The sequence below is a fragment of the Montipora capricornis genome, chromosome 13 (genome assembly GCF_036669925.1).
Source record: "Montipora capricornis isolate CH-2021 chromosome 13, ASM3666992v2, whole genome shotgun sequence".
NCBI lineage: Eukaryota > Metazoa > Cnidaria > Anthozoa > Scleractinia > Acroporidae > Montipora > Montipora capricornis.
The window spans coordinates 5,825,542-5,851,567 of record NC_090895.1 but is presented as its reverse complement, the minus strand read 5'-3'; the positions used below and the strand labels follow the sequence as shown (position 1 = coordinate 5,851,567).

The window sequence follows — 26,026 nt, the reverse complement described above, 5'->3', positions numbered from 1 at the left end:
TGTAGTGTTTAACATAGATACAACAAATAAAGTGTTGCATAATGAAAATGAGACCTGATGCTATTGAGACGGGTGTCTCGAAAACGAAGACCCTAAAAAACTTGGGAAAAGTAACCCAAAACCCTCAATTTGCATAACAATAGGCCTAAAGTTGGTTTTTTGAGTTACCTCCCAGAGAGTTTGGAGTCCTTCGTTCCCTACAACTTGTTTCAAACTGAAAGCTGGGTGATCCGCCATATTTAACTGAGTAACCACGCTCCACGTGTGGCCGGACATCTTCACTTCCCGTTGGATGTATATATTGACCCTGTGACACTCTAGGCCTAAAAACCAACTTTAAGCCTAGGGTTAGCCAAACTGAGGGTTTTGGTTACTTTTTCGAGTTTTCTGTGTCTCAGGGTCTCAGGGTCTTCGTTTTCGAGACATCCATATTGAGACCTCTGGATCTGGGGAGGCAAAGATTTCCTCTTTTCTTTAAGAGGAAGATAATTCCATAATTTGGCAAGCGGACAAGTGAAGCACTGTTTCCAGGTGCTCAATATTGGATTTCTGGTGAGCCAAATTATCATCAGACTTTCCTAAGGTTGTAATCAGTGCCATCGCAGATCAGGGTGAATGCCGCGGTCAAAATAGCAAATAAAAGCCCTCCTCCAATAAGCACCCCCTCCCCTCCCCCCTCACTTTCGCAAATAGTAGGGATGCAAGGAAAACCTTTTCTATTCACACTATATTTACAATGTTTTCAGCGAAGACAAAACCCGCAGCACTAAATGTCCCACAAGTATAGTTTAAAGTATAGTATAGTACAAGTATAGTATAGTTTCACAAGTATACCACCATTTGATTAGCTATTAAGATCATGGGTAACAAATTACGTTCATAAGACGCGCGTTATCTTCAAACCTGGACGCCATTGTGGCACTGCGGGAAAAGTTGCCATGCAACATTGTAATTTGACATGTGAAATTATAAATTAACGCTGAAATTTTGCCCGAAAATTAAGGAATAATTTGTCACCCATGTTACTGTATTATTTATGGCTACCCACATCGTGACGAGTGAACTTAGGGAATAATTTCATGCGCGTTTTGTCCAAAATCAAATAATTTTCCGATATCATGGGTAACAAATCCCGATATCAACAAACAAAATACACAGTGGCATTTTGTTGCCTTGGCAACATTGTAGACAATTTTTTTATGGAAGTCCCAGCTGAACAAAGTGGAAGCGCCGGATCTTGGGAGATCTAACTAGCAAATAATTTGTAGATTTAAAACAAAATAATACTAGAAGGCTGGTTGTACGGCTGTGAGGATATATATTTTTTTGATTTACCAATATTTCGTCAGGCACGGCCTGACCTCTTGAGGGAGTTAAATGATTTCACACGTGAAATTACAAATTAACGCTGAAATTTCACCACAAAATTAAGGAATAATTTGTCACACATGTGAGATACTCTGGAGCTTTCTTGCTTACAAAGTTGAATATCATGATTATGTATATCATTTAGTTTGTTGAGTAAACATCAGTTGTGTCGATTTTCTTTAACATTCCCAGCTTTATTTGTCTTCATTTATCATCACATGGCAATTATTTTTTGCAGTAAACAAATTTGTTAATTTACATCTTAATAATTGCGTTCAGAAGGCAGTTCACAGCTTGTCCGAAGACACTTCTCTCACCGGATTCCCAATCGCGTGACGTGATCTCAAAATGGTTCACAAACCCGTGATCTCTACAGAACTGATCAAGTGCTAACTCACTCTCAAATATCTTGCCAGGTCCAATCCACTGTCGCGGCTCCTTCCCTGTGTTATCGGTGATCAGAACACAAGGAATCGACGGGCAGGCCTTCTTAATATCTCTTAGCCATTTTGTAACTCCTCCCAGTGAAGATGGATGGTCCGGACCCCAGAATACTAAGGCCCCGTCGCTCTGCTTAAAGTAAATCCTTGTCATCTGTGAAAACCGTTCCTGCTCTGCTATGTCCCATAATTGTAACCTGATGTCAATTGGATCATGTTCTTTACTTCTCTGCCACTTTTCAATTATTTTGAAGGCGAAATTTACACCAATTGTATACCGATAAGACTTCCGCGGAGGTTTCTTTTGGAGATAGTCATTGACAAACATGCTCTTGGTTCGCAATCCACCAGTATAGTCTCCAACACAAATATTTTGACAAGTTCCGTTGCACCATTACTGTTCAGTTCCATAGGGGCGTTTGTTTTGAACGTCTTCATCTCCACTTCCTTTCCTAGTGTCTTTAGAAATTCCTCATTAGCCTCCTCTGGCAATTCGTATATTGTGGCCATGAACTGAGAAAGAACACAGAAATTTATTCTTTACTTCCGGGTCGATCAAAAACTATTCATCGTAACGCTCTCTTCAGCAGCATGATTCTATAATACCATACATGGGTACATGCAAAGTTCCCTTTAAACTTTTTGTAATCCTTGATTGAATTCAGTCTTTCCAGCAGCAACTCAGAGTTTCGTTCAGATGTAGACAAAATCGTTCAAGTCCTGTCGACTGCGCTCAGTGTGGATCGCGTTACTGCTTGATCGCGTTACTGCTTGTTCTCTTAGTGTGAGTCACGACTTGACCGAGCGGCCAGATCAGATCAGAGGAGGGGAGGGGTGGGAAAAGGCCCAGAACGCCACTACCCGGCTGCATACGGTCCTCTTGGATTGTCATGGTTGTTGTTAAGAATTTAAATGTTCTCATTTAAATTTAGGTGCTTTTAATAATATTGTACATGTGAATCGGAGTTGACAACTGTACGGTGGCCCATAAGTAGGGCTTGGTACAAGTTGGTCGGCAACTTTTTGGCAACTTTTCGTATTTCGAGCAACTTTTTTTGTATCGAGCAAGTTTTTGCATTTTGAGCAATTTCTAGTTTTCTAGATATCGGGGCAGCTTTTAGTGCTTTAATTGGCCCTGCTTCCATCTTTTACAATGTTTCAGTAGACAATTGTGAATTGAATTTGAATTTCCTGTGAAAAAGGAGCAGTTCCTCCCCTCTGGGGCTGCTAGGTCAGCGGTTTTTAAAGGAAACTACAAAATGACCGACGAAGATTCACACTCCGCTGATTCGATAGCGTGTGTACAGCCGCCCGCTCTCCGAAAAAAAATAATAAATCGGAAAGGAGCGTCTTTGATTTACAGTTGATAATCGTGTTCAATACCACGTGACTTTTCTGGAATGTGTGGAAAATGATTTCATTGGTTATTACCCACCGATCATTACATCATTGAAACAACAAGTTTTGATTGGCTTTTATTTTATTTCTCGACATCAACACCGTTCAGCATCTACGTCCACTGTTACGGACATGTGCTCAACCTCGCACTTCAGGATACTATGACACAGATTGAACCACTGCGAAATACTCTGAGGATTATCCAGGCTCTGTACAACTTCTTAGAAGCGAGTCCCAATCGACACGCCCTGTTTACTGACACAGAAGTGCAAGGTGAGGATCTGAAACTGACGCTGAAGTCATTGAGTACCACTCGATGGTCATGCCGGTGAAAAGCCATAAAAGCCGTACATGAGCAAGTGGAACGCATTGTAAAAGCCCTGCTCACGCTGTCTTCAGACAAAGATCCGAAAACCTACTCTATGAGCAGAGCCTTGTTGACCGCCATTAGTGACTGGGAGTTTATCTCCGGACTGTGTTTGCTGAAAGTAATCCTGAGCAACACTAGTAATCTGTGTCGATATCTTTAGGGGAAGACGGTTGACGTCATCTCCGCTCGTAGAAATTCCCACATGACCATTCAGACCCTACGCCAGTGTCGGAACTAAAAAAGTTTCAACAGCGTATGGCAGATAGCATCAACAATCGGTCTGAAAATTAAGAAGTGGCTGACCAAATCTCAGTTTGAATTACGAGAGGCCAGGGCACCCAGCCAAAAGCCATCGCGCTGCCTTCAAGCTCTTGTAGGTGAACAAGCGCAACGACAAACGCAGCTGACACCGGAATCGCATCACCCTATTATCACTTACTATGCTTCCATCGACAACGTACTGTCTGAGCTTCAGGTCAGGTATTGCAGAAATGACCAGTATATCCTCTGTGCTTCTGGAAATATCTGTAACTGTTACAGTGAAACACCTGATAAACAAAGCTTCTCCTGCATTGCTAAGTTTTACAACATCGACGACTAGATTCTGGAAGCGGAGCAGAAAGTGTGTGCGACTTTTCGTCGTGTGCGCGGATAAGGCTACATGACTGTTTCAGAAATGCTGGAGACAATGCACGAGAATGATCTATTTAATTTGTTTCCAGAGTTTTCTATGATGGTGCATATCCTTGCTGTGATACCTGCTACACCGTGTTCAGCAGAGCGATCAATTCAGTGCGTTGCGCCGATTGAAAACTTACCTCCGCAGCACCATGGGGCAACAACTTGTCAGCAACATTGTACTTATTAACATTGAAAGGACACATTCCAACTCTGTAGTCAACAATGACATGGATCGTATCATTGATACCTTCGGCCATCGAAATGGAAGAGACAGCTATTTCTTTTAAGTTTTAAAGTGTTTTTTGAGTTCATATGATAGATTCATGTGTAAGAATATTTTCACTTCATATGTTTGCCATTGTTAGTGGATCGTATGACCCTCGTTTCCTTTCCACTGTTTCGTAAAAATTCGGGCAACTTGTAAGAAATGTTTGGCAAATGGTTCACCCCCCCCCTCCCCCCTTGCAAAAATGCCCCTACGCCTATGCCGGCTCTGACCACTCGTTGAATTTGTTCCAAGGTTAAACTTCCGAGCTGCACTTGTAAATAGGCAACTGGTTTACCTCCGGCCAGTTGAGATTCTTAAGAGTTGTTGTTGTTTTTCTCTTCCGTCGTTTCGTTAACTGTCTTTCATTGGTCCTGAAAAGCCCCTATGGGGAGCTGTCAAGTATGCATGCATGCATGCATGCATGCATGCATGCATGCATGTATGTATGTATGTATGTATGTATGTATGTATCGTAAATATGGTACCACATGAAACAACGATTATTGCTGAACAAGGTGCCGTCATTATTGTGACGTAATACGTTACCTTGGCAAATGGGAAAGCCCAGAAAAAACACCCTATATTTTGGATTTATTTGCTCATACATGTATCTCAGAAACTCGGTGACCCCTATTTTTTATTGCTGGAAAGTGATCAGAAGGCCAAGATGAAACTTTCTATATATCATATTCATATATATCATATATCATTCTATATATCCATTTCATATATCATTTCATGGTTGATTCATTCCTTACGGGAACATTGGAACCCACAAATGACCAGCTCGCAACGCCAGGGGCTTCATAGCTCAGTTGGTTAGAGCGTCGCACCGGTATCGCGAGGTCATGGGTTCAAACCCCGTTGAAATCCTGAATTTTTCAGTCTTCTTTACGCAATTGCAAAAATTGCGTTGATAACTGCGAGGATCAGAGCTTCATTTGATTTCATATCCGCATTTCATATATATGATCCAATTCATACATCATTTCATCGATGAAACTTTCTGTGCGTCACTGAAATATAAGAAGGTTATGGCTCTAAATTTAGAATTTTTCGACAACTAGATGCATTGCAATCTTTTCTTTATATTAAAAACAATTTTTCGCCACTAGTTAAGATTAACAGCTTTCCTCCTTTGATCGTGACAAAAAAGTAAAACATAGAAATGTTTTTGTAATAGAAATGTTGTAGAGCAGTAACAGACAGTAAATAGCAGATAGAAGACAAGGCATTTTACTGCTGGCGCCATATTGACGATTTTCTGGTTAAAGTAATTTTCAGTGTTATCATACACGAACAGCCATGCAGTCAAAAGGCACTTCTCGTGCTGACATATACAACGTGATTTGCGAGACCCGCATATACGTGCATTTTACCGCATATACGCGCATTTTAGCACCAGGATATATGGGCCCTTGTAAGACGCGAATATTTGGGCATTTATTTCGCATATCCCCGCGCTTAAGGACGGTGCCTACTAATTCAAAAGTATTTTTGCCCTGGTTTATGATTATGCGGGAAATGTAGATCTTAACAAGTGTTATTGAATTCGAAAAAAAAATTGGGGGATAACCACGCATTTTTCAAAAATAATAAACAATATTTGTAAAAAGCTTTAAAATACAAAGCCACGCATGGTGTTTTTTCTCAAACTGAAGCTTAATTATCTCTGAAAAATGCATGCTTGCCCCCAATTTTCTTTTTGGATCCTAATAGTACTTACTAAGATTTGCTTTCTCCGGTAAGTTTTAAACCGCGCAAAAAAATCCCTGTATTAGTAAGCTTCACCGATAGGAAATCCGAGTATCTTGAGATGCGCAGAACGTGTGCGCAATAACAATAGTAGGCACCGTCCTTAAGTTCACGCAAATATGTGGCCATTTAAAAACGCGTGTATACGCGATCTTAATGGCCGTATATATGGGCTCAAAGCCCATACGTATCGTATTTAAACAAGTATACGCGGCAGAAAAACCGGCATATGCCCTGTCGTAATTTTGAAGCGAATGGCCAACCATATTTCTATTGTCACTTTATTTACGTTGTTTTCAGCTTAGTACACCAGCAGGGGGTTCCCAAGGGGATCAGCATATTTTGCAAATGTGTCTATCTCCATGTCCTTGCAGAGTTATTTGCATTAGCCAAAACAGAGTTACAGTTCGCTGAAAGAAAACCTTCATAAGGGAATAAATATAAGGATTTGTATGACTTTATTCCCTAGAGCCTCAAGATGATGACTTTTGTTTATGACTGAATTTTAATATATCGAAAGTGGTCTATTAAGGAATAATTTGTCACCCATGTTTGAGATACTCCGGAGCTCCCTTGTTTAGGAAGTTGAATATCATGATTTTGTTTTTCATTTAGTTTGGTTGAGTAAGCTCTATTTATTTGTCTTCATTTATGATCACAAGGCAATTATTTTTTGCAGTAAATAAACTTGTTGATTTACATCTTAAAAACTGCATTCAGAAGGCAGTTCACAGCTTGTCCGAAGACACTTTTCTCACCGGATTCCCAATCGCGTGACGTGATCTCAAAATGACTCACAAACCCGTGTTCTTTGCAGAACTGATCAAGTGCTAACTCACTCTCAAATATCTTGCCGGGTCCAATCCACTGTCGCGGCTCCTTCCCTATGTTATCGGTGATCAGAACACAAGGAATCGACGGGCAGACCTGCTTAATATTCTTTAGCCATTTTGGAACTCCTCCCAGTGAAGATGGATGGTCCGGACCCCAGAATACTAAGGCCCCGTCGCTATGCGCAAAGTAAACCCTTGTCATCTGCGAAAACCGTTCACACTCTCCTATGTCCCATAATTGTAGCTTGATGTCGATTGGATCGTGTTCTTTACTTCTCTGCCACTTTTCAATTATTTTCAAGGCGAAATCTGCACCAATTGTGGGTGGATATATGCAACCCTTCGACAGAGGTTTATTTTGGAGATAGTCATTAATGAACATGCATTTGGCTCGAAATCCACCCGTATAGTCTCCAACACAAATAAATTTGACAAATTCCCTTGAACCATTACTGTGCAGTTCCATAGGGGCGTTTGTTTTGAACGTCTTCATCTCCACTTCCTTTCCTAGTGTCTTTATCAATTCCTCATTAGCCTCCTCTGGCAATTCATATTTTGTAGCCATGAATTGAGAAAGAACGGCAGAAATTTCTTCTTTACTTCCGGGTCGATCAACAACTACAGTATTCAGCGAAACGCTCTCTTCAGCAGCATAATTTCAGTCTTTTTGTTCTATAATACCATGCACTGGTAAATGCAAAGTTCCCTATACATTTTTTGTAATATTTGATTGAATTCAGTCGACTTTCAGCAGCAACTCAGAGTTTAAGTAATTCTGTCGAGTGTGCTCAATGTGGATCGCGTTACTGCTAAGGGTTCTCATAGTGTGTGTCCAAACTTGACGGAGCGGCCAGATCAGTGGTTTGAGGAGGAGAGGGGTGGGAAAAGGCGGAAACGTCACTACCCGGCCATATACAGTCCTATTGGATTGTCTCGGATGTTATTAAGAATTTAAATGTTCTCATTTGAATTAAGGTGGTTGTAATAATATTGTACCTTACACATGTGATTTGAGTTGACAACTCTACGGTGGCCCATAAGGGACACGCGAGTTTTGTTCATCGCAAGTATAACTTGCGATCGCGACTTATAACTTGCGATTGCGAGTTGTAACTTTGCGATTGCGACTTAAACGGCATTGCGTGACACTTTGACGCAGCAGCGTCGTATATTGATAACGGCAATATAAGCCAATCAGATTGCGAAATCACCAGCAATTTGATATCGATCCCAAAGCCGTTTGCAACGCTCGAAGATGGCGCTCGGGGTTGTGTTGGATAATGACAAGGACCATTTGGAGGAGGTGCGTTCAACGTTTTCTGATATTCTTGGTCCTTTTCTTCTTTCTAGAAAAGTCGTTGTGTAACTTTCTCTCGTGACAGCCCATGGACCTAATCGACTAACTCAATGTTGTACCCAATTCAAATTTCCCGGGGTTTAATAAGATTCTTTGTGTATATTAATTTGCATTAAAATGTAGCATTCACATTAAATGAAATGGAAATATCTGGAACAAAACGTTTTATTCCCAAAGGGTTTGAATTGGGTACAACATTGAGTTAGCCGATTTGGTCTATTGTTTTCAAAACTGTGGCATAAATTAATTTATTATTTTATACATAATGGCAGTAAACGTGGGCTTGTTAATTTCGCACTCTTGGAAATGGGTCAGTTTTCTTAATCGTAGCCTAGCTATGGCTGCTGTGAAACCAACCGGGACAGAAATAATTTATTTTCTGTTGTAAAATGGGTTTGACAGACCAATGTGACTCCTGCTACATGTATGTGTCCATTCAGTTTTGCTTTCCATTTTGAAAAGGGATCAAGTGAGGTTCCTTGAATTTTTGAGATACCATTTGCCAAATAGTACATGTCCTTTAAGCCTTTCAAAGCTGGTGAAATTGTTCTTTCTCTTTCTATTAGCAAAAAAACATCTGAGAGGAAGTTGCCTGCCCTGTTGGGCGGGTAACCTCTATTGATTAGGCATGATTTGAATTTTCAATGTTCTCTTCAAGCGTGACTCTGAAAGACTTTGTTCTAACAAGTCTTAGAGCTTTTCCTTTAACAAACCCCTTAATGCCTGCTGGGTGGCATTACTGTTGTAGTATGTGTACTGATCAGAAATGTTTCAGTAGGTTTGTAGTGGGTGCGCAAAATGAGGATTGACTCCTTTGCGAATCTTCCACCTTTGTAGACAGTTGTATCCAAGAATGTGATCTCTGCCTGAGAAACTTCAGTAGTAAATTTGATTGTAGGGTGAAAAGAGTTGTCATGCTTAATAAAGTGGTCCATGTCTTCTCTTCCCGTGTCCCATAGGGAAAACACATTGTCAATATATCTCTTCCATAGAAGATTGGAATTCTTGGCGGATGCGGCATCTGGTTAAACCATTTACATGTAAATGTTGTATTATCAATGTACCCTTTTTGGTAAAGCGAAGTAACACTTGGTGTTTTACTGTTTGGCATGTTTCTCTATCCATTGGATGTTCTAGAGTTTGGTAGTTATGTATGCATGTCATTAATATTTTACATTTAGTTGTATCTGGCCCTTGTTTATTTTGTCTTCCCTGTTCATTATGACAGTTGTTCTGCCTTTTTAAGGATTATGCCTTTATTTCGAATGAGTTCTTTGAGTGCCAGACGTTCCCTTGGGTTGGGGAGGGAGGAATTTCTTCAAGCTGTATTTTTACTTCTTCCAAATAAATTTCTAATGCAACAGATCTTTGACTTCGAGGAATCCAACTCAATTTTGCATGAAACAGATGTCACGTGGTTCACTGTCTTTATCATGGTACATGTAGATGAACTGGAGGCGCATTCTTCCAGCAAATTGGTTGGAAATAGTTGGCACCTTATCTGGTTTTCGTTCATGACAGGTGCCAGAAAAAATTTCAAACCTCGCGAGAGCAAATTGGTCTGCTCTGTGCTTAGCTGTGTATCTGAGAGGTTTTTGATATTGTGCTTGCGTAATTCCACAGTTTCCTAAATGTCTTTCTTTTGTGCAAATTTTTTTTTCAAGTTCTTCGCTTACGATTTCTGACAGTGAGAGTTCTGTTGTTTCTCCCCTCTTTAGAGACAGAGACTAGGGAAGGATGTGATAATTTCACTTTGTTTATTCTCTTTTTCATTTATCTTTGACATCATTTTTAGTGAACTGATCTATCTTGTCTTGGATACTTGAAGCTGACTTAAACACATCAGTGTTACTTGATGAACTATGATAATCATTCTTTGACACGGATGGCGATCCTGAGGTGTTTGGTGACCCATTATGGCCCACAGAACTGAAGCAAGATCTTGGTACAGTTGTAACTTACAAAACAGAGACTGACCGAAAGCATTTTGTGGAGATGAATTAAACCCACACCCTATCCAGATCATTACCCCACACTGGATAAAATTCATGGTATTAAGTATGCATTCAAGATCTTCGACATTGACAAGAATTAAAGCTAATAAACCTCCTCCACATGTATGCGTAACATTTGAGGACACGCCATCCAATCATGTTGGAGTTCTACATCCTAAGTGCACTGCCTGTGGAAACTGCTGTGAGGGCAGCACTGAACATTTACCTGATGCCAAGGCCCACGGTGCCAAGATATTCACAGAAGTGGGTACTGAATTTAAACTCCCATGCATATAGGTACTATAAAGCAAGGTTCCCCACCACAGATCTCTTTGCTTGGTCATGTTTCTTCCAATAAAAAATACAATTTATGATAGTAAGAGTAGTCAGTTCCATATTTGGCACACAGGATCTTTCTTTTTTCTGGTCAGTTCTGGCATATTATGGTTGCTTTGAGAAACCTAGCCCAAGTTTGTCACTGGAGTTTAGTTGAAAAGTTGATTAAAGGGATGCAAAAGCACTATTAAAATTTGACATGATGGCTGACACTGGCCCACCTATAGGCTACATTGTGCTTGCCTGGATATATGGAGAGAAAAGTATGAATGAGTCAATGAGTCGTGAAGAGTTTTAACTCTTAACTCTTACCTCTTAACTCTCTTAACCCAATTTTAAAAATTGATAAATTTGTACATGTAATTTAACTCTTAAAAGAGTTATTAAGTTACATGTACAAATTTATCAATTTTTAAAATTGCAATAATAAGAAACCTAGTCAGTTTACATACCATCCAGTTATGATTAAATTGGATATGACACAAATTCAACAAGCCACAGAATGGAAACTCAAAAACACTCCAGTTTTGTTTAAAACCACTCTATTAGTGCAGCATATAAAAAATAAGACTCCTTGCCTGCAGATGCTTGGTCAGCATGGAAACGGGTTGTATAGCTTAAAAAAACCAGCAAACCGCTGTTTTCCAAGTTTCAGCTCTCCTGTCTACTAAGAACCATTATACACCGGTCATAGGTTGGCCTTCTTTAAGACTGCATGTGGCTACTGCTGAAGCTTTTACGTGAAAGGGATGCGAAATGTTTGAGTTGTTCGACGTGTTCTTATAGCTTGGGAGGTGAGAGTCGTGCAAGTCACGCAGGCTGTTTGTAACTCAGCATTACTAAGATCAGAGATATTTATTCGAATTTTTGCTCAGTTAGCACAACACTTTATGCTCATTACCATCATATCTGTATCCATTATGCTACTCTTAAAGTCTTGTTTTTTGTCCTGAGGAAAGGATACTCATCGATTTTAAGGCTCAGCTGGAATTTGAGAACACTTCCTTTGCGTTTATAGTATCGTATGCAAGCTGTTTGCAACCCAGTGTTTAATGAGGGGGGAAGGGTTCTTGCATGATACGATAAATGATTACACTGTAAGTGCTTTTAATTTTCGTGAACCATTCTCTGAAAATACAAACTTAAAACCCAGTGAACTGTGAATCTTTTAAGGCTCAGTTGGAATTCGAGAGTGCTTTCTTTGCGTTTGTAGTATACGCGAGCTGTTTGCAACCCAGCATTTAATGAGGAGGGGGAGGGGGGGAGGTGTTTTTTCGTGATATGGTAATTAATGATTAATAAGTGTTTTTAATTTTCATGACCAGTTTAAATATGCTTTTCGCGACGTGTCATGCGTTATGTCCATGAAATGTGCACAGCACCCCTCTTTACTCCTCTCTTTAATATCTGTTTGGAGATTTTATTAGGAACCTTTGCTCAGTTAGTAAAACACTTATCTGTTGTCTAATGCAAAGAAATGCAAATAAGTTGTGGAGATTGAATCATCATATAAAGTTATGCATCATTATTAATAATAAGGCATAACTACAAATTCACACTTCTAAAACCTTTCACAAACAGGACAATAGTCTTTCAATCATTTGCATTTTAAAATATGACTTTTTTAGTACTAATAGGTCATTTTACAGTTGTTTGCTCAGTGACCAGCCTGGGAATGGTTGTGAGGCTTCCGCTGACCTTGCATTGATACAGACCTCACTGCTGTTATCATATATATCATGTTGTTGTAATTCTAATTACTCTACATTAACATTAGAAAAGCACAAAGGTTTGTATCGAAACAGGGTCACCTGCAGCCTCGACTCCATTCTTAGGCCTGGTATTAAACTTAGCTACAACTGTAAAATGGTCTATTCACCAGAACCTTTTATGTCTCAAAATGAAGTCACACAGTCTGCTGCTATAGAAGAATGAACTGTCCCCTGAGTTAACATCTTCCGTGGGTAAGGTACACAATCAATTTGTTCCATGTTTCTTATCAGAGTTGGTTCCATAACACCCTGAAGCTGAAAAACTGATGAAACCACTCTTCCTGTGACCTTGTTTTGTCCTATGTTGTTACTATGGCAAGTTAATCTTGTGTTACAAGTGTGGACTGTGCATTACCTCTGGTCATTATTTATAATTACGCATTGCAAATGCCAACAAGAATGCTAATTTATGCTAAGTGTGGAAGAAAATGCTCATTTAATTCATTCAGGTGGGGAGATCTCTGTGAATCTGCTGGTTACACAAGACTCTTACCATCGTCCCCCTAAGCTGCTTAGCTGGATAAGCCCACTTCTGTTATCTTACAATGTACCTTTCCACAGGCATCCTTCTACATAAGCTCACCATTGATTTGGTGCTGGACTTTCTGATGAAACACTTTCACTTGTTGATATTTATGCTTAACTATTATTATTCCATGAGAATGCATTGGCATGGTTGGAATCATATGAGATGTTAGATATCCAACCAAGTATGTTACAGATGTTACAGTAAGTAGAGTTGGCTATATACACTGTAGTCGTCTCATATCCATCAAACAGCTAGTGAAATATTTATTAATAATTCATAATGCTTCTAATGTAAAGAACTGCAAACTATACATGTATGTACATGTATCAATAAATCTTAAATTATAGGCCACCATTTGTCAAGCATCATGTAATTGCTGCATCAAATCCCATGGCCAATAAGCCTATCAAAACTCTGCGATTGCAATATCCAATGATTCAGTTTTTAATAATTGTTGATATTATGACAGATAAAAGGAAACATTTAATAGTCTGGGCATTCACGCCTCTCAAACCTTCCCTTTGTTGGTTTCTGTCCAGTTGGTTCTGATTGATTTACCTCATGTGCACTTTGTGAATGGAAATTTTTCTTTTTTATAAGGTAGAGGTCATATCTGTTTACTAAGGCACCTACTGGTAACTGGATGGTCAAATACAAGTGTCAAGTGTGAAAGGCAGTTTTAAAGTTGAGAAGGACACCATAAGAGCAACACAAGTCATTATTGGTGCAGGGGCAATTCACTCACTACCGAGCTGTTGCCACGTTCAAGAGAATGAGGGCTCAACCAGCCAGGAAAGTGATTCTTCACAAACAGAGACCCCCTGGGTTTCCGCTAAAATGGAGCAAAAACAGCAAACTCAATATGGGGCCAACAACCAAACACATGACCGAAAGCAAGAAAGTAAAACCACTGGGACCCTGAATAACCTAATTTAAAAAAAGTAAGTAATGGACTTCTGAAAAACGACAGACAGAAACAATTAATTGAAGAATGGAAGCCCACCATCTGTCCTCTCTGGGCCCTAGTCTGTTGGACTGATGGTCGCTGCTAAACTGATTGGAATTGAAAAGTACTGCTCAGAGGAAGTGCTGGAAAGGGCTTGGCAGGTAAGAAACTACTTAAAGGACACCTCGACTCTCATAGTAGATTGACCCTTAATTGTCAGAAATAATGACTGTTACTGGCAAACACGCTCTAAGGAGGAAACTTTTGTGACCAGCTCTTGGTGTCTGCCTTAGAGGGAGTTTTAATTGTTACTGAGAATGCAGCCAGCATTGGCCAATTCACCCGGGGCTAGGTGAAAGTGTCTGCCTTAGATGGGTGTCTGCTTCGTCCACATTGAGGGAGTTCACTGTAAATTCCAAATGTGGAAATAACATTTTGGATTTCGTGACATCATTTGTTTTGCTGGTTTGCAGGTGTTGTTTGCAAGCCTTTGTCAGTGGAAACTAATGAAAATGATGGTGTGTGGGAATTTAAAAAGGGAAAATAGGTGAAAATGATATCTTTTTTTTTTTTACACTTTTATTAACGTTATTTTCATGACCTTACCTTCTTGTGTAAAGAGTGAAAGTAAGGAAAATATAAATATTTAATGTTATTTCCATGTTTTAAAATAAAACCTGGGCCAAATGAGGATGAAAGTTGTGAAGAGTGACGTCTCTTACTTTCATGTATGTTTCGCCTGAAACTTTCATGTACTCAGGGAGCTCTCACTGTCTCTCTTGTGGATCTGCTAACTTAAAGTTTTTCAACAGAATTGATGTGAGTGTTCTCTTGATCTTCATCTTTTGTGATTAGGAATTGAGAGGTAAAGGGATTGACAATACTCTATCTTTTCTGTGCATGAGCCACGATGATCAATGCAAGTGGCATCTTCTCTTACAACCACAACAATGGGAGTGTTGACATCACCTGGGACAGAGTTGGCTTTGAGAAGAACTTTCTGGTTGTGAACCATGCAATAGAAAAGCCCACCAAAGGCCTGAAAGGGACTTTTGTAAAGAACCCCACATGGACTCATGCTCTTGGCTAGAGTGTTGTCTCAGCTCATCCTCTTGCTGGCTGTCCCATGGGGCGTGATCAGATTGAACCGCTGTCATCAGCCATACTGGGCAAGTCTTTGATGTTTAAGCAACATACATTTATGAAAATCAGTGCCAACTCAACCCAGTTGGTAAGAGCTCCAGACTGCTGAGTGGGAGGTTGTAGGTTCAGGCCCCAGACCAGACCACAAACCAGGTTACATAGTTTTTCCTCTTAATGATCTTTGGTAAATCTTTGTTTTCTGATGTGTCATTACGGGTGATTCTGACCAGATTCTAGAGGGATTGTATGCAATCTTCCCACTGCTGTGGGTTTTAATCCAACTTTGACCATTGCATGCTTGGCTGAGCGCAGTATGCAGCTTCTTGCTGAGAGAGAAGGGTGGCACATCGACTTATAATGACACATTTAAACCACTTGGAAAGTTAGTGCAATGAATGTTGTTGTTGTTGTTTTTTTTGTTTTTTTCTTATAAGGAGCTTTCAGTTGACTGCTTTGCCTTTGTTTTCTTGTGTACATTGTTAAATTAATCATTGATTCTAACTTAAGCATTTTTATGTCTTCTAATTGTCATGAGTGAGCACTTTTGCCATGCAACATTAATGAGCCTACTTTTAAGGTGGATGGATGAATTTTTAAACTAAAAATGTGGTAACCTGAAAACCAGGCTTTCTCCACTTCACCTGATACTGAAGGCCTGATACTCAAGTTTGACTAAAAGTAAAGAGAATCCCTGGATCTTGCTGATTTTACTTTGCAAGAAAGACCAGAGGGTCATTGCTGACTTTCCTGCTAAGTAAGCAAATCAAAACTTCGAAATTGCATTATCCAACAATCCAGTGAACACAAGGTACTGTCCCTCTTTTTCACCCAGTTTATGTTTTGGTGGTGGGTCAGGTACACCAGACAAAGATGTATAATCAGGATCTATTTTCAGTTTTAACAAGTACTCAAATTACAGTAGCAAGTTTACTTGTTGCTAAAAGCAGTATCCTTAAGGTCTGATACTGAAGTGCGAAGAGAATGTACACTGTAGTGTGAGCTGACCAAACATGCACCTTTTGTTCTTCACAGATAAGACTAGCTTTGTGAAAGAAAAGCCAAGGATTTGCTTCAAAGAGAAGATGGTCATGACATATGAACCATCAAACAACAATGCAAAGCAAACACCATGTGAATTGACCCTCACCATGGATTCTCATGATGTTGAGCGCATGCTCAACTGCGATCCATTGCACTCAACAACAATGTCACGAACAGTGACATGTCCTCTGCTCCACTGTCAGTTTCTGAAGGTAAGTTTGGGCAAAGCTGATTTTATAAGGAGGGAGTAGTGAGTGTTAACTCCCTGGGAGGGGGGGGGGGGGGGTCTTTATCATGATTATGAGTCCCAAACAAGGATTAAAAAGCTCAGTTTGTGTATTACTACCAGCCCAATGATAAAATACATGTAGGTGTAAGCATGTGTTTACAAGCCACTGGCCATCCTGTGTAGCTTGTGTGGTGTGCCTCTTGCTGTCTTTAGTTGACCTATCAGACTGAATATTCGTTCACAGCATTTTGTCTTATTCATAGCGGACCCTGAGAACAACCTCCATATATAAAAATAGCTATTTGGCCAGTTCAGAGGGCATGGTTTGGTCGTGTGGACTCCTGGAGGATGTTTAGTCGTAAGAACCTAGATGTATGAAATTCCTTTTCCAGGTTTCCAAATGGATAACACAAGTACTGTAAGTATAAAGTAGAGAGTTGTGAGTACAAAAAAAAGGCAGCGCTTTGAAAATAAATGCCAGTCATTAATTGATTTGAATTTCTCCTTATTATCTTAACTTTCTAAAATGCACCCATTAGTAAATTGCATTGAACATAAAGGTGTGTGTAGTGATGTTCGACACCAAAAGGCAACTTTTTATTTGAGAATAATCTCTTTTTTTTATCTTGAACTGTTGCAAGCCTGTTTTTGATATCAGACCTCTCCTTTTTTTTTTTTCATTTGAAGCGATCACGAGCCATCCTTTTTATCCATACTACAGGTCACTTTCAGCTGTTCAGTACCAGCAAAAACCATGTGGACACCAAAGAAATGATGTACAAGATATTGACTCTCACAGGGGACTTTGGCAGAAAGTTTTACTTTGAAGTTGAAGGCGTCAAATTCGTCCGCAAGGACCACTTTGGGGAAACGGGTCTGTACTACAACTTACTTTGTTTGTTAAAATCTTCCAACACAGCCAGATGGAGCCCCTGGGTAAAGCCACACTCTACATAACCACACCAAACTTTGCGAAGCAACTTGCAACAATGGAGATCACAAACACAAACGGCACACTTGAGAAGTTGAAGTGGACGACACGTTTTAGCGGATTCTTTGCCAAAACTATCTGGATTGTTTATGGTCCAACGTGGTTATGTGATGTGTATTTCAATTCTGAAGCTTCGCCCAGGAAGAAAAGACCCCAGAATCTTCACTGCTGTGTCCCTAAAGTCTACAAATGCCCCACTGAGGACAAGGTGAGCTACATGCAATCACTGAACCATCTGTCATAGCTCCCTTTTGAAGAGATTAAAATTGAGAATGCAGTGTTACTGATTATGGATTATTTGTTTTTTCACTATTCTGTAAGATGTACGTATTATCCAATGGATTTCTTAATTAACCCTTCACAAACGCGCACAGCAGCTTTGTACATGCTTTCATTGTTCACACACACAACCCACACAACCCTTCATTCGCTTGCGTGGCTAGTCAATCCTAGCCTGACATTCTTTTCTATAGTGAGCTATTATAACGATTGCATTCTGTAGCATTGCAGCTAGTGCTTGCAGACAGACGGATTTTAAGGCAATATTCTACCATAATTGGCTTGTATTCTGCAACCTTCTGGACCATGTTGAAACCCTTGAACATGTGAAAACAATAATATTAAAAAATCACTCAAATTGCAGTTTAATATGAGATATTAAGCATTACAAATAAGAACGTGCCTATTTATTTTATTATTTTGAAGGTCGTTCTGAGATTAGCTCTCCAAACTATTTAGAAAATGTACGAAGGCGGCTGATACCTGGTTTCCAGCACTTACAGCATGTACACGTATACGTTGATGGCTTAATACTGCCACTCCTTATCAGTTGATACTGACCACAATAGTGGTATTAAACAAATGCCCAAGCATTGGCTAATAAATCCATGTAAGCTGTGATAATTTTCTTGACATCATAGGTTGCCATTGCCGTTGCCGTATTGAGATCCAACATTTTGCAATGTTCTGGAAAAATGTACAAAGGGATTCTCTCACAGTTTTTTAAACTTTGCAAAACGTTTTTGTTAATATAATGAGTGCTACCGGGTAATAAAAAATGGAGTTCACCGAGTTTGTTTTCGAGTAAGGTAAGGTAAGGTAATCTTTACTTAACCACGGCAAAATTCACTCAGGTAAAAAACGTTCTCATCGCTAAGTAAAAATTCTCGATAGTGCTGGAAACCACTGTTAGCCTCCTTTCGTTGAGAACTAAGGATTCAAAAAACTCTCTCATTATTGTGTCACAGTTTGAAATAGCCTTGACACGGTACAATGGCGGACCAAAGCGGCCAGTTGTTCTGTTTCATGGGGCTGGAGTGAGCAGCCGAATGTTCAGCCTGGACACCATTGACACAAACCTGGTGGAATACTTGCTGCAACACAGGTACGCCTATACCAGGTGCTGGAGAGAAATGGAGCGCGAGCGGGAGGTAGCCAAAACGCGCGTGGAAAGGAGAGCTGTTTTCTCTACTTCCTCCCCCGTGCTACTTCAACTTTGGCTCCATTTCCTCTCGAAAACGACACAGGAAGACTACTTTAGCCAATTCTCGGAACATAAGACATAAAGTTGTTCCAGTCTTACAGTGGGCAGTTAGCAAAAACCGACGAGCGAAGAAAGAAAGAAAGAAAGAAAGAAAGAAAGAAAGAAGAGAAGACGTGGAGGAAAAGCTGGATCACGTTCTTTTGCCCAATTTGTCATCTGGTTTTGTTTCCCGCCTGTAATACTTTTCGCCAGTTTTCCCTGCACTAACGTTATCCGAAGGTTCTGGAGCAGGCTGCAACATTTCGAAACACGTGCAACTCGATTACAGTAATCATGATGATGACGATCATCATCATCTCTTTATTACGGTGGCCCACAAGTGACAATGTGCAAGTTACGAAGTTGCCGCAAATTCAATGCACTCGCTGCAAATAGGCCATTTCCGAGTTCATGTCTCCCTCCTCTTCAAAGCGAGTTCAAGTGCGAAGTTTTTCTTATGACAATTAGTTTTCATTCATATGTAAAGTAGAAATAATTAGAAAGACTTCGCATTTAGACTCGCTTTGATGATGAGGCAGACATGAACTCGGAAATGGCCTATTAAAACAAAAGTTGCTGCAAATAAATATACAGCGTAAAGTGTCTGCGCACCCTAAAAGAAGGAGGAGGACTCGGTACAGCTCTCCCCAGGGTTGTCTCACAGGATTTTGAATTTTGGGCGTGAAGCCGCTACAGTAGTAGATTCTTCTTGGGTTAAGTTTAACGAATTTTCAATCCAAATGAATCGCTTTTCGTGTGGGGGAATGTCCGTCAACCGCATGTTAGACAGAGCTCGAATGAAGTGACAGGTTCTGTGGACAATAAACAACGGTTTACAGAGTATCTGTTAATGGATTATTTCCATCGGGGATATCCTAACGACGCCATTGTTTATTTGTTGGAAAAACTTAAAAGGAGTCCATTTTGATCTTTACATCCGAGTTGTCTGGTTAATGAGCAAGTTTTTGGTCTCTTCGCCAATCGTTTTCTCCGAAAGTGTCCCCTCGTATCTTCCTCTTTACTTGCTTTAAACTGCTAGAATGTCAGTGAAACTGTCTCCCTGCCTGACCAGCCGGGAGCGATGAGAGGCCGCTGTATTTGCAGGCTAGACCGGGAACACGTCGAACCGGTTCCACTGTCATCGACCGCACTCAAGTCATCCTTCTTGGAGTCCTGTTTCACAGTCTACTGATAGCAATTTGCGGCTGATGGATACTCGCCACCGCAAGGAAAGGAGAACATTTTTGACACACTCGTTGAACAACCCACGAAAAAACTAGGGCGACTTCGAGATTCCCACGAGAAGTCCCTGGGAATAGCTGTACCAAGTCCTCCTCCTTCTTTCAGTGTGCACGCACACTTTACTAGATATTTATTTACAGCAACTCCATTGGGAGGCAGTGCAGCCCATTGGTTAGTGCACTTGCCTTGAGATCCGGAAATCCCAGGTTCAAGGCACGTCCTGACCACTGCTTGAATGTGTTCCTGTATGTCCCTGGTTCAACTTCTCAGCTGCACTTGTAAATAGCCAACTAGCTTGCCTTCGGCCAGTTGGAATTCTTGACAGTTGTTGTCGAATGTTCTGTTCTGTTGTGATTGTGTTTCATTGGTCCTGAAAAGCCCCTATGAGGAGTGGTCAATTAAGTACAGTGTATGTATTGTATTGTTTTGAATTTGCAGCATTTCCCTTGTGGGCCACCGTACTTTATTCATTCCATATGAGACTATGCCTAATTGGACTCCGAGCAAGTCTATATAGTAGAGTCGAATGGATGTCGCAGACTCCATCAATGTGTCTGCACTTCACATTTAGACATACAACGAACGGGATTAGATCGGCTCTAGTAACTTTAATTAGCGGAGTCGAATGGATGACTCGCAGACTCCATCAAGGTGGCTCCACTTGAAGTTAACATTTGGATATGTAACAAACGGGATTAGTTCGTCTCGAGAAGGTTTAATTAGCGAAGTCGAATGGATGTCGAGGTTCCATATTTTTTTGAAAAATTCTCTCGTATTCTCATTTTCTTCTTTAAGGCCAAATCGGTCCCGCGGGTAAAACAGAGAAGAGTTTTCTAAGTAAAGATAGAGCTGTAACCAGGATAAGACATTAAAGTGAAAAAAACGTTCTATGGTTAAAAAAAAAGATTAAAAACAGGCTATCAGTCTATAGCCTTTAACGAATGAAAAAGTTAGCGTGCGAACGGAAATATATACGAAAAGGGGTGAGAAAATATTTTTAGAAAAATAGAACACAAAAAGAAGAGTGAAAAAAGCTGAGAGATGAAAATGTAAATGAGGTCTAATTACAATAAAATAGAGTATTACCTAGGCAACGGTTTTGAGTTATATTTCCGCGTCGACGGTTGTAGCTGTTTGACAAGATTCTAGTGTTTTTCGAACGCGGTAATTGCCTTTGTCAATCACACAAGCATTTATCGAAGTCAATGGAATGAACTGTTTTGCCACGTATACTCCCATACGTGTACTTAGCTACAATTTAAAAAAAACAATAACCTTAGATATCAAAACGGGGTACTGTGACGGTAATTCTTGTTATATGTTTGTTCAAATAGGCTAGTTTCGAATTGTGCAGCAACAAAAGAACAGAGTCGAGGTTCAGGGGAATAATTTGCATTTTCCTTTGTTTTGAACAAAACAAAATGCTAATTATTCCCCTGAACCTCGACTCCGTTCTTTTGTTGCTGCACAATTCGAAACTAGTCTATTGTGAGGAAGTAGGAGGTTAGTAGCAGTTTATCTCACATTTTAGTGACATTTGATGAGATAACGGACATTCTTCGCTCCTTAGATACTCACAAGGCTATTGGACATGACAAATTACCAACCAATGTGTTGAAAGGACGTGCAGAGTTTCTAGCTCCATCTACATTGTATAACAGCGATTGTTATACAGCTGAATGTTTTCCCCCGGCAGCACGCGCTCTCATTGGTTACTTCGAGGTCACATGACATCTAACAATAAAACTGTTTCCCGCAAAAAGTCTCTGAGAGGGCGACAGTGCAAAATCTATAACGTCAGAGGGTAACAGTGCACTGTTACCCGCGAATGTGAACATGAGATTCTCGGGAAACAAAATTAACTGTTTCCCTCAGGACCAGTCATTAAGTGTTTATTATCAACTTGAGTTCAAGTAAAGGCATTCCGTTAACTGATTGGAAAAAAGCAAATGTTCCTCCAATTCACAAGAAAGAAAAAAGGGATTTTGTTGAAAACTATCTTCTACCAGTTATCTCCAGAGTTCAAGAATTAACGGTGCGTGGCTTCGCGTTTTCTCCCGCATGCTAAAGAGTTCTTGTATCCATTTCAGCATGGGTTCCAAAAGGGGAAATCCTGCTTAACTCAGCTTAGCTGTGCAGTGGACCGTGGAAAAGAACGTGACATCATCTACCTGAATTTTGCAAAGGCATTCGATTCAGTATGCCCTGCTAAGCAAGAGTCCAAGTTGAAATCTTTTGGGATTGAGGATCCATTACTATCTTGGTTTCCTTCCTATTTAACTGGAAGGAGTCAGAGAGTCACAGTGAATGGAACTTTCTCATATTGGACCGACTTAGGGTCTGGTGTCCCTCAGGGGTCTATACGTGGTGCGATACTGTTTTATTATATATTAATGATATGCCAAATGTAGTCTCGAGTGCGACGCTTGCCATGTTTGCTGATGAACGCGGGAACAACAGCTATTTGAATAACTTCGTGTCACAGGAAATGCATTAACGGTGCACAATAACTTTTGGGTGAATGTGGGCCTTTACAGTGCAACGCGCCTTACCGTGGCCACCCAACAACTGTCACATTTGACAATTACGTGTAAATACGTCAACTCACCCATGTAACGGTGTTCAACTTACAACTGTGTGAACTTTGCATGAAGGCGAAACTGTTAATCAAATTCACACATCCTGATTGGCGGACAATTTGTAAAAAAACCTTTGTTAGGGGGCCACGGTAAGGCGCGTCGCACTGTAAAATTAATATTGCGAGGAATACTTATTGATTTTTTTTTATTAGCAAAACACGAAGAGTTTATGTAAATTTCAAATGGCCTTTTCATCAAATAGGTTTGTCTTTCTTTGTTTGAGCAAAAGTATCGCAGTCGTAGAGAACGAAAGTCGAATTGTTTTCATAATTATTACATGTAAGATTTATTCAATAATTTATTTAATTCATTCAAATGTTCTTGTTGCTTATTATATAGATACTGATGATGAAATACCAGGATTTCTCCTTTTACTAAAAACTCATATCTTCACCGCGAGCAGTGAACATATCATTTTTATCTTTCTAGTATTTTCTCTATGAAATTATGGTGCTGTAGTTCACATTCATCATTACCTACTCAGTATGCTACTGAGCCTGCAAGTATTCGAATGTCACACAAACAAGTTTTGCTCCGGGTACTCCGGTTTCCCCTCTCCTCGACTTGATTTGTGTTCAGTAATTGTTAATTTCGGTTTACAGTGTCCCCAATTAGGGCTCCAGCGGTTCCTTTCCTTTCCTTTCCCTTCTGCATGGTTTAAATTTTTGGATTTTGACATCCACACCTAAAAATTTGTATCCTGCGAGCTGGCTCACTTGTTTCGGGTATCGAGCGAGTATTTGGGGGCTGGAGCCACCAGCGCGCGAAAAGAATGGGGACGAGGAAAAGTCACTCTTCCTCCAACGATGAACATCACTCTTTCGATCAAGACGAAGGGACCGTTTTGTTTTGTTGTTGCCTTTGTATTCTTTAGGCTTCACTTACGCAGCTCTCTTATCTGACCCCTGATGATATCACCCATAAATGTCAAGCTTTTTTATCATATGAGCCGTCCTAAGTATTCTGTGTAGTGATTTCTTTAATCCAGTTCCTTAAGTAAAACGTATTGGCAAACACACCAGGATCTCCTTCGTCCATGCAACCACCATCAGCCCAGCTTGTAATGCCGAGTAAATACCAGCGCCCGTCACGCTCACAGGCCAGTGGTCCTCCGCTGTCCGCTTGACATGTGCCTTGGCTCTGACCCGGTGTCCCAGCGCAGCGCATGTCTGCTGTGACATGATTGATTCCCTTGTGTTGGTAATATAATTTACAGTATCCATGGGGCAACAATGGAATGGTCGCCTCCTGGAGTATTGTAGACAATGATCCGATAGATCCCAGTTTTCCCCAACCGGTGACGTAACACACGGCTCCGGTGGGGAAGTCAACATCTGGTATGCAAATTGATGACACATACGAATTGAAGCTGATGGGCCGCTTTAGTTTCATGAGGGCTATATCGTTTTGAAGATTGGTTGTGTTGAATTTGGGGTGTAAAATAATCTTCTCTACTGGAATATTCTGCTCGTTTCCTTCTGTAATTCCTCTCTGAAGTTCCCCTGGTGGTCAAAGTATATTTATTCGAATAATAATCAGTGATACCAATTTAAATATGTAAGTTGGAAACAAAATATGCATTGACTCACGTGGAAAAAAGAAACTTCTTCTCATCTGCTGTCATAGAGCGATTCGGCTAACTCAATGTTGTACCCAATTCGAATCTCTCAGGGTTGAGGTTCTTTGTGTGTTGCATTTGCATTTAAATGATATGGAAATACTTGGAACAAAATATTTTATTTCCAAAGGATTTGAGCCGGGTGCAACATTGAGCTATAGGAGACTCGCGGGAGCGAGAACATTGTGACTCGGGAATACTCGGAAGAAATCCGAGAACTCCTTTTCAGGAGGCGAGCCTACGACCTTCCGATTACAAGTTCGGATGCTCTACCACAGAGCTATCGAAGATTTGTGGGAGCGAGAAGATTGTGACTCGGGAATAATCGGAAGAAATCCGAGTGCTCCTTTGCAGGAGTCGACCTACGACCTTCCGATTACTACTTTGAATGCTCAACCACTGATCTATAGAGGACTGTAAGGAGCCAGGCCATTAAACTAGGTTTGTGCTACAATTTGTCCCGACATACTGCTAGGATTAAAATTGTAGAAACGATGCATTCTCGCCATTGAAATGAATGACTGGGATGGAAATTGTTAACTCCTGGTAGGTGAAATGAAGGGATGATATTGTATCAATGGTGATTGGATTTTACTACCTCCTCAAGTTAACACGGAGACAGGTAGTAATAATGACTTGGTTCGAGTGATTTTGCAGCAGTAGTAGTAGCTCAATTAAGTAGAGCCTGCATGAGTTTCAAACTCATTACCCATATTTCTCGAGCAGTTCACTCTTGAAGATCATGAATTTAAAAGGTGTTAAGATCAACCTACCCAGAGTGACATTAAAGTTTGCAGCCATTCTTAACTTGAATCGACTTTTCACGCAATGTGCTGCCGTCACAATCCAATAACGATCCAAAATGGAGCCGCCACAAATGTGAGGGAAACTCTCGTCGTTGTCAAAGTATCCAAGTTGAACCTGCCAAGGCCATTCTCCTGCCTTAGCAGCCACGCCTCCTACGATTAATGGTGACCAGGAAATGTGTACTTGTTTAATACCGCATGGACCTGGGACAAGAAATTAAAGATCTCTGACTGAACATCCTTGAAAGGTGTTGGAAACTTAGAAAATGAAAATATCAAGGGTGCAATAAGCAAATAATAATAATAACAACAACAATAATAATAATAATAATAATAGTCATAATAATAGTCATAATAATAATTTGGACTATTTACCCAGGAAGCTCCTCTAACGCTGTGATAATTTTCAGAGAGGGCCTACATCCAGATCGAATTAGAATTTAGAGACTGCTTCTTCTCGGAGCAGAGAAAAGAATTAACCCACAATAAACTCAACCTACATATAGCCTCAAGTCCAGGAACCAAACCCCGGCAACATTAATGGGAGGAGAGTGCTGTCAATGCACCACTGTGCCATCCCTGGACAGTTTTCTCTTTTTCGGCTAGGTTGGTATGGACCACGGAAGTGTGAGGGGAGGGGAGAGGTTTAGGAGAAAGCAACACCATAGAGAAAAAAGGGGGCGGGTAGGGGGGCTATAGGCCCCCAGTCCCTCCGTCTCCGCGGCCCCTGTTAATTCTGAGCAAGGGT

The 26,026-nt window shown here is 40.4% G+C and overlaps 3 protein-coding genes and 1 pseudogene across 5 annotated transcripts in view; 1 reads left to right on the top strand and 3 right to left on the bottom strand.

Annotated features, from left to right (window-relative positions):
• Positions 1-938: 938 nt before the first annotated feature.
• On the bottom strand, positions 939-2,535 carry LOC138029802 (ras-related protein Rab-38-like; annotated as a pseudogene).
• A 4,420-nt stretch (positions 2,536-6,955) lies between these two features.
• LOC138029800 (ras-related protein Rab-38-like) lies at positions 6,956-7,910 on the bottom strand. The gene has a single exon (XM_068877624.1). It carries the CDS (start codon positions 7,676-7,678, stop codon positions 6,977-6,979), a length of 702 nt encoding a protein of 233 aa, XP_068733725.1. The 5' UTR covers positions 7,679-7,910; the 3' UTR covers positions 6,956-6,976.
• Positions 7,911-8,295: 385 nt separating this feature from the next.
• On the top strand, positions 8,296-22,767 carry LOC138029813 (uncharacterized). 3 transcript variants are annotated; one of them, XM_068877634.1, is made up of 8 exons: positions 8,296-8,416; positions 10,266-10,728; positions 13,702-14,208; positions 14,903-15,343; positions 16,223-16,443; positions 17,182-17,659; positions 18,699-18,835; positions 22,306-22,767. In XM_068877634.1, the coding sequence occupies exons 6-8, from the start codon at positions 17,384-17,386 to the stop codon at positions 22,334-22,336; spliced, it is 444 nt and encodes a 147-aa protein (XP_068733735.1). In that variant the 5' UTR covers positions 8,296-8,416; positions 10,266-10,728; positions 13,702-14,208; positions 14,903-15,343; positions 16,223-16,443; positions 17,182-17,383; the 3' UTR covers positions 22,337-22,767. The 3 variants fall into 3 exon arrangements, 1 of the variants encoding a protein (XP_068733735.1); XR_011127930.1 differs by lacking the exons at positions 18,699-18,835; positions 22,306-22,767 and adding an exon at positions 14,521-14,594 and having other exon boundaries at positions 17,182-17,653; XR_011127929.1 differs by lacking the exons at positions 18,699-18,835; positions 22,306-22,767 and adding an exon at positions 9,430-9,510 and having other exon boundaries at positions 8,374-8,416; positions 17,182-17,653.
• A 259-nt stretch (positions 22,768-23,026) lies between these two features.
• Positions 23,027-26,026, bottom strand: part of LOC138029822 (uncharacterized) — an 18,274-nt gene continuing 15,274 nt past the window's right edge. The window contains 2 exon segments of the mRNA XM_068877646.1: positions 23,027-24,356; positions 25,246-25,482. Of these exon segments, the coding sequence (XP_068733747.1) occupies positions 23,809-24,356; positions 25,246-25,482 (785 nt within the window). The 3' untranslated portion in view covers positions 23,027-23,808.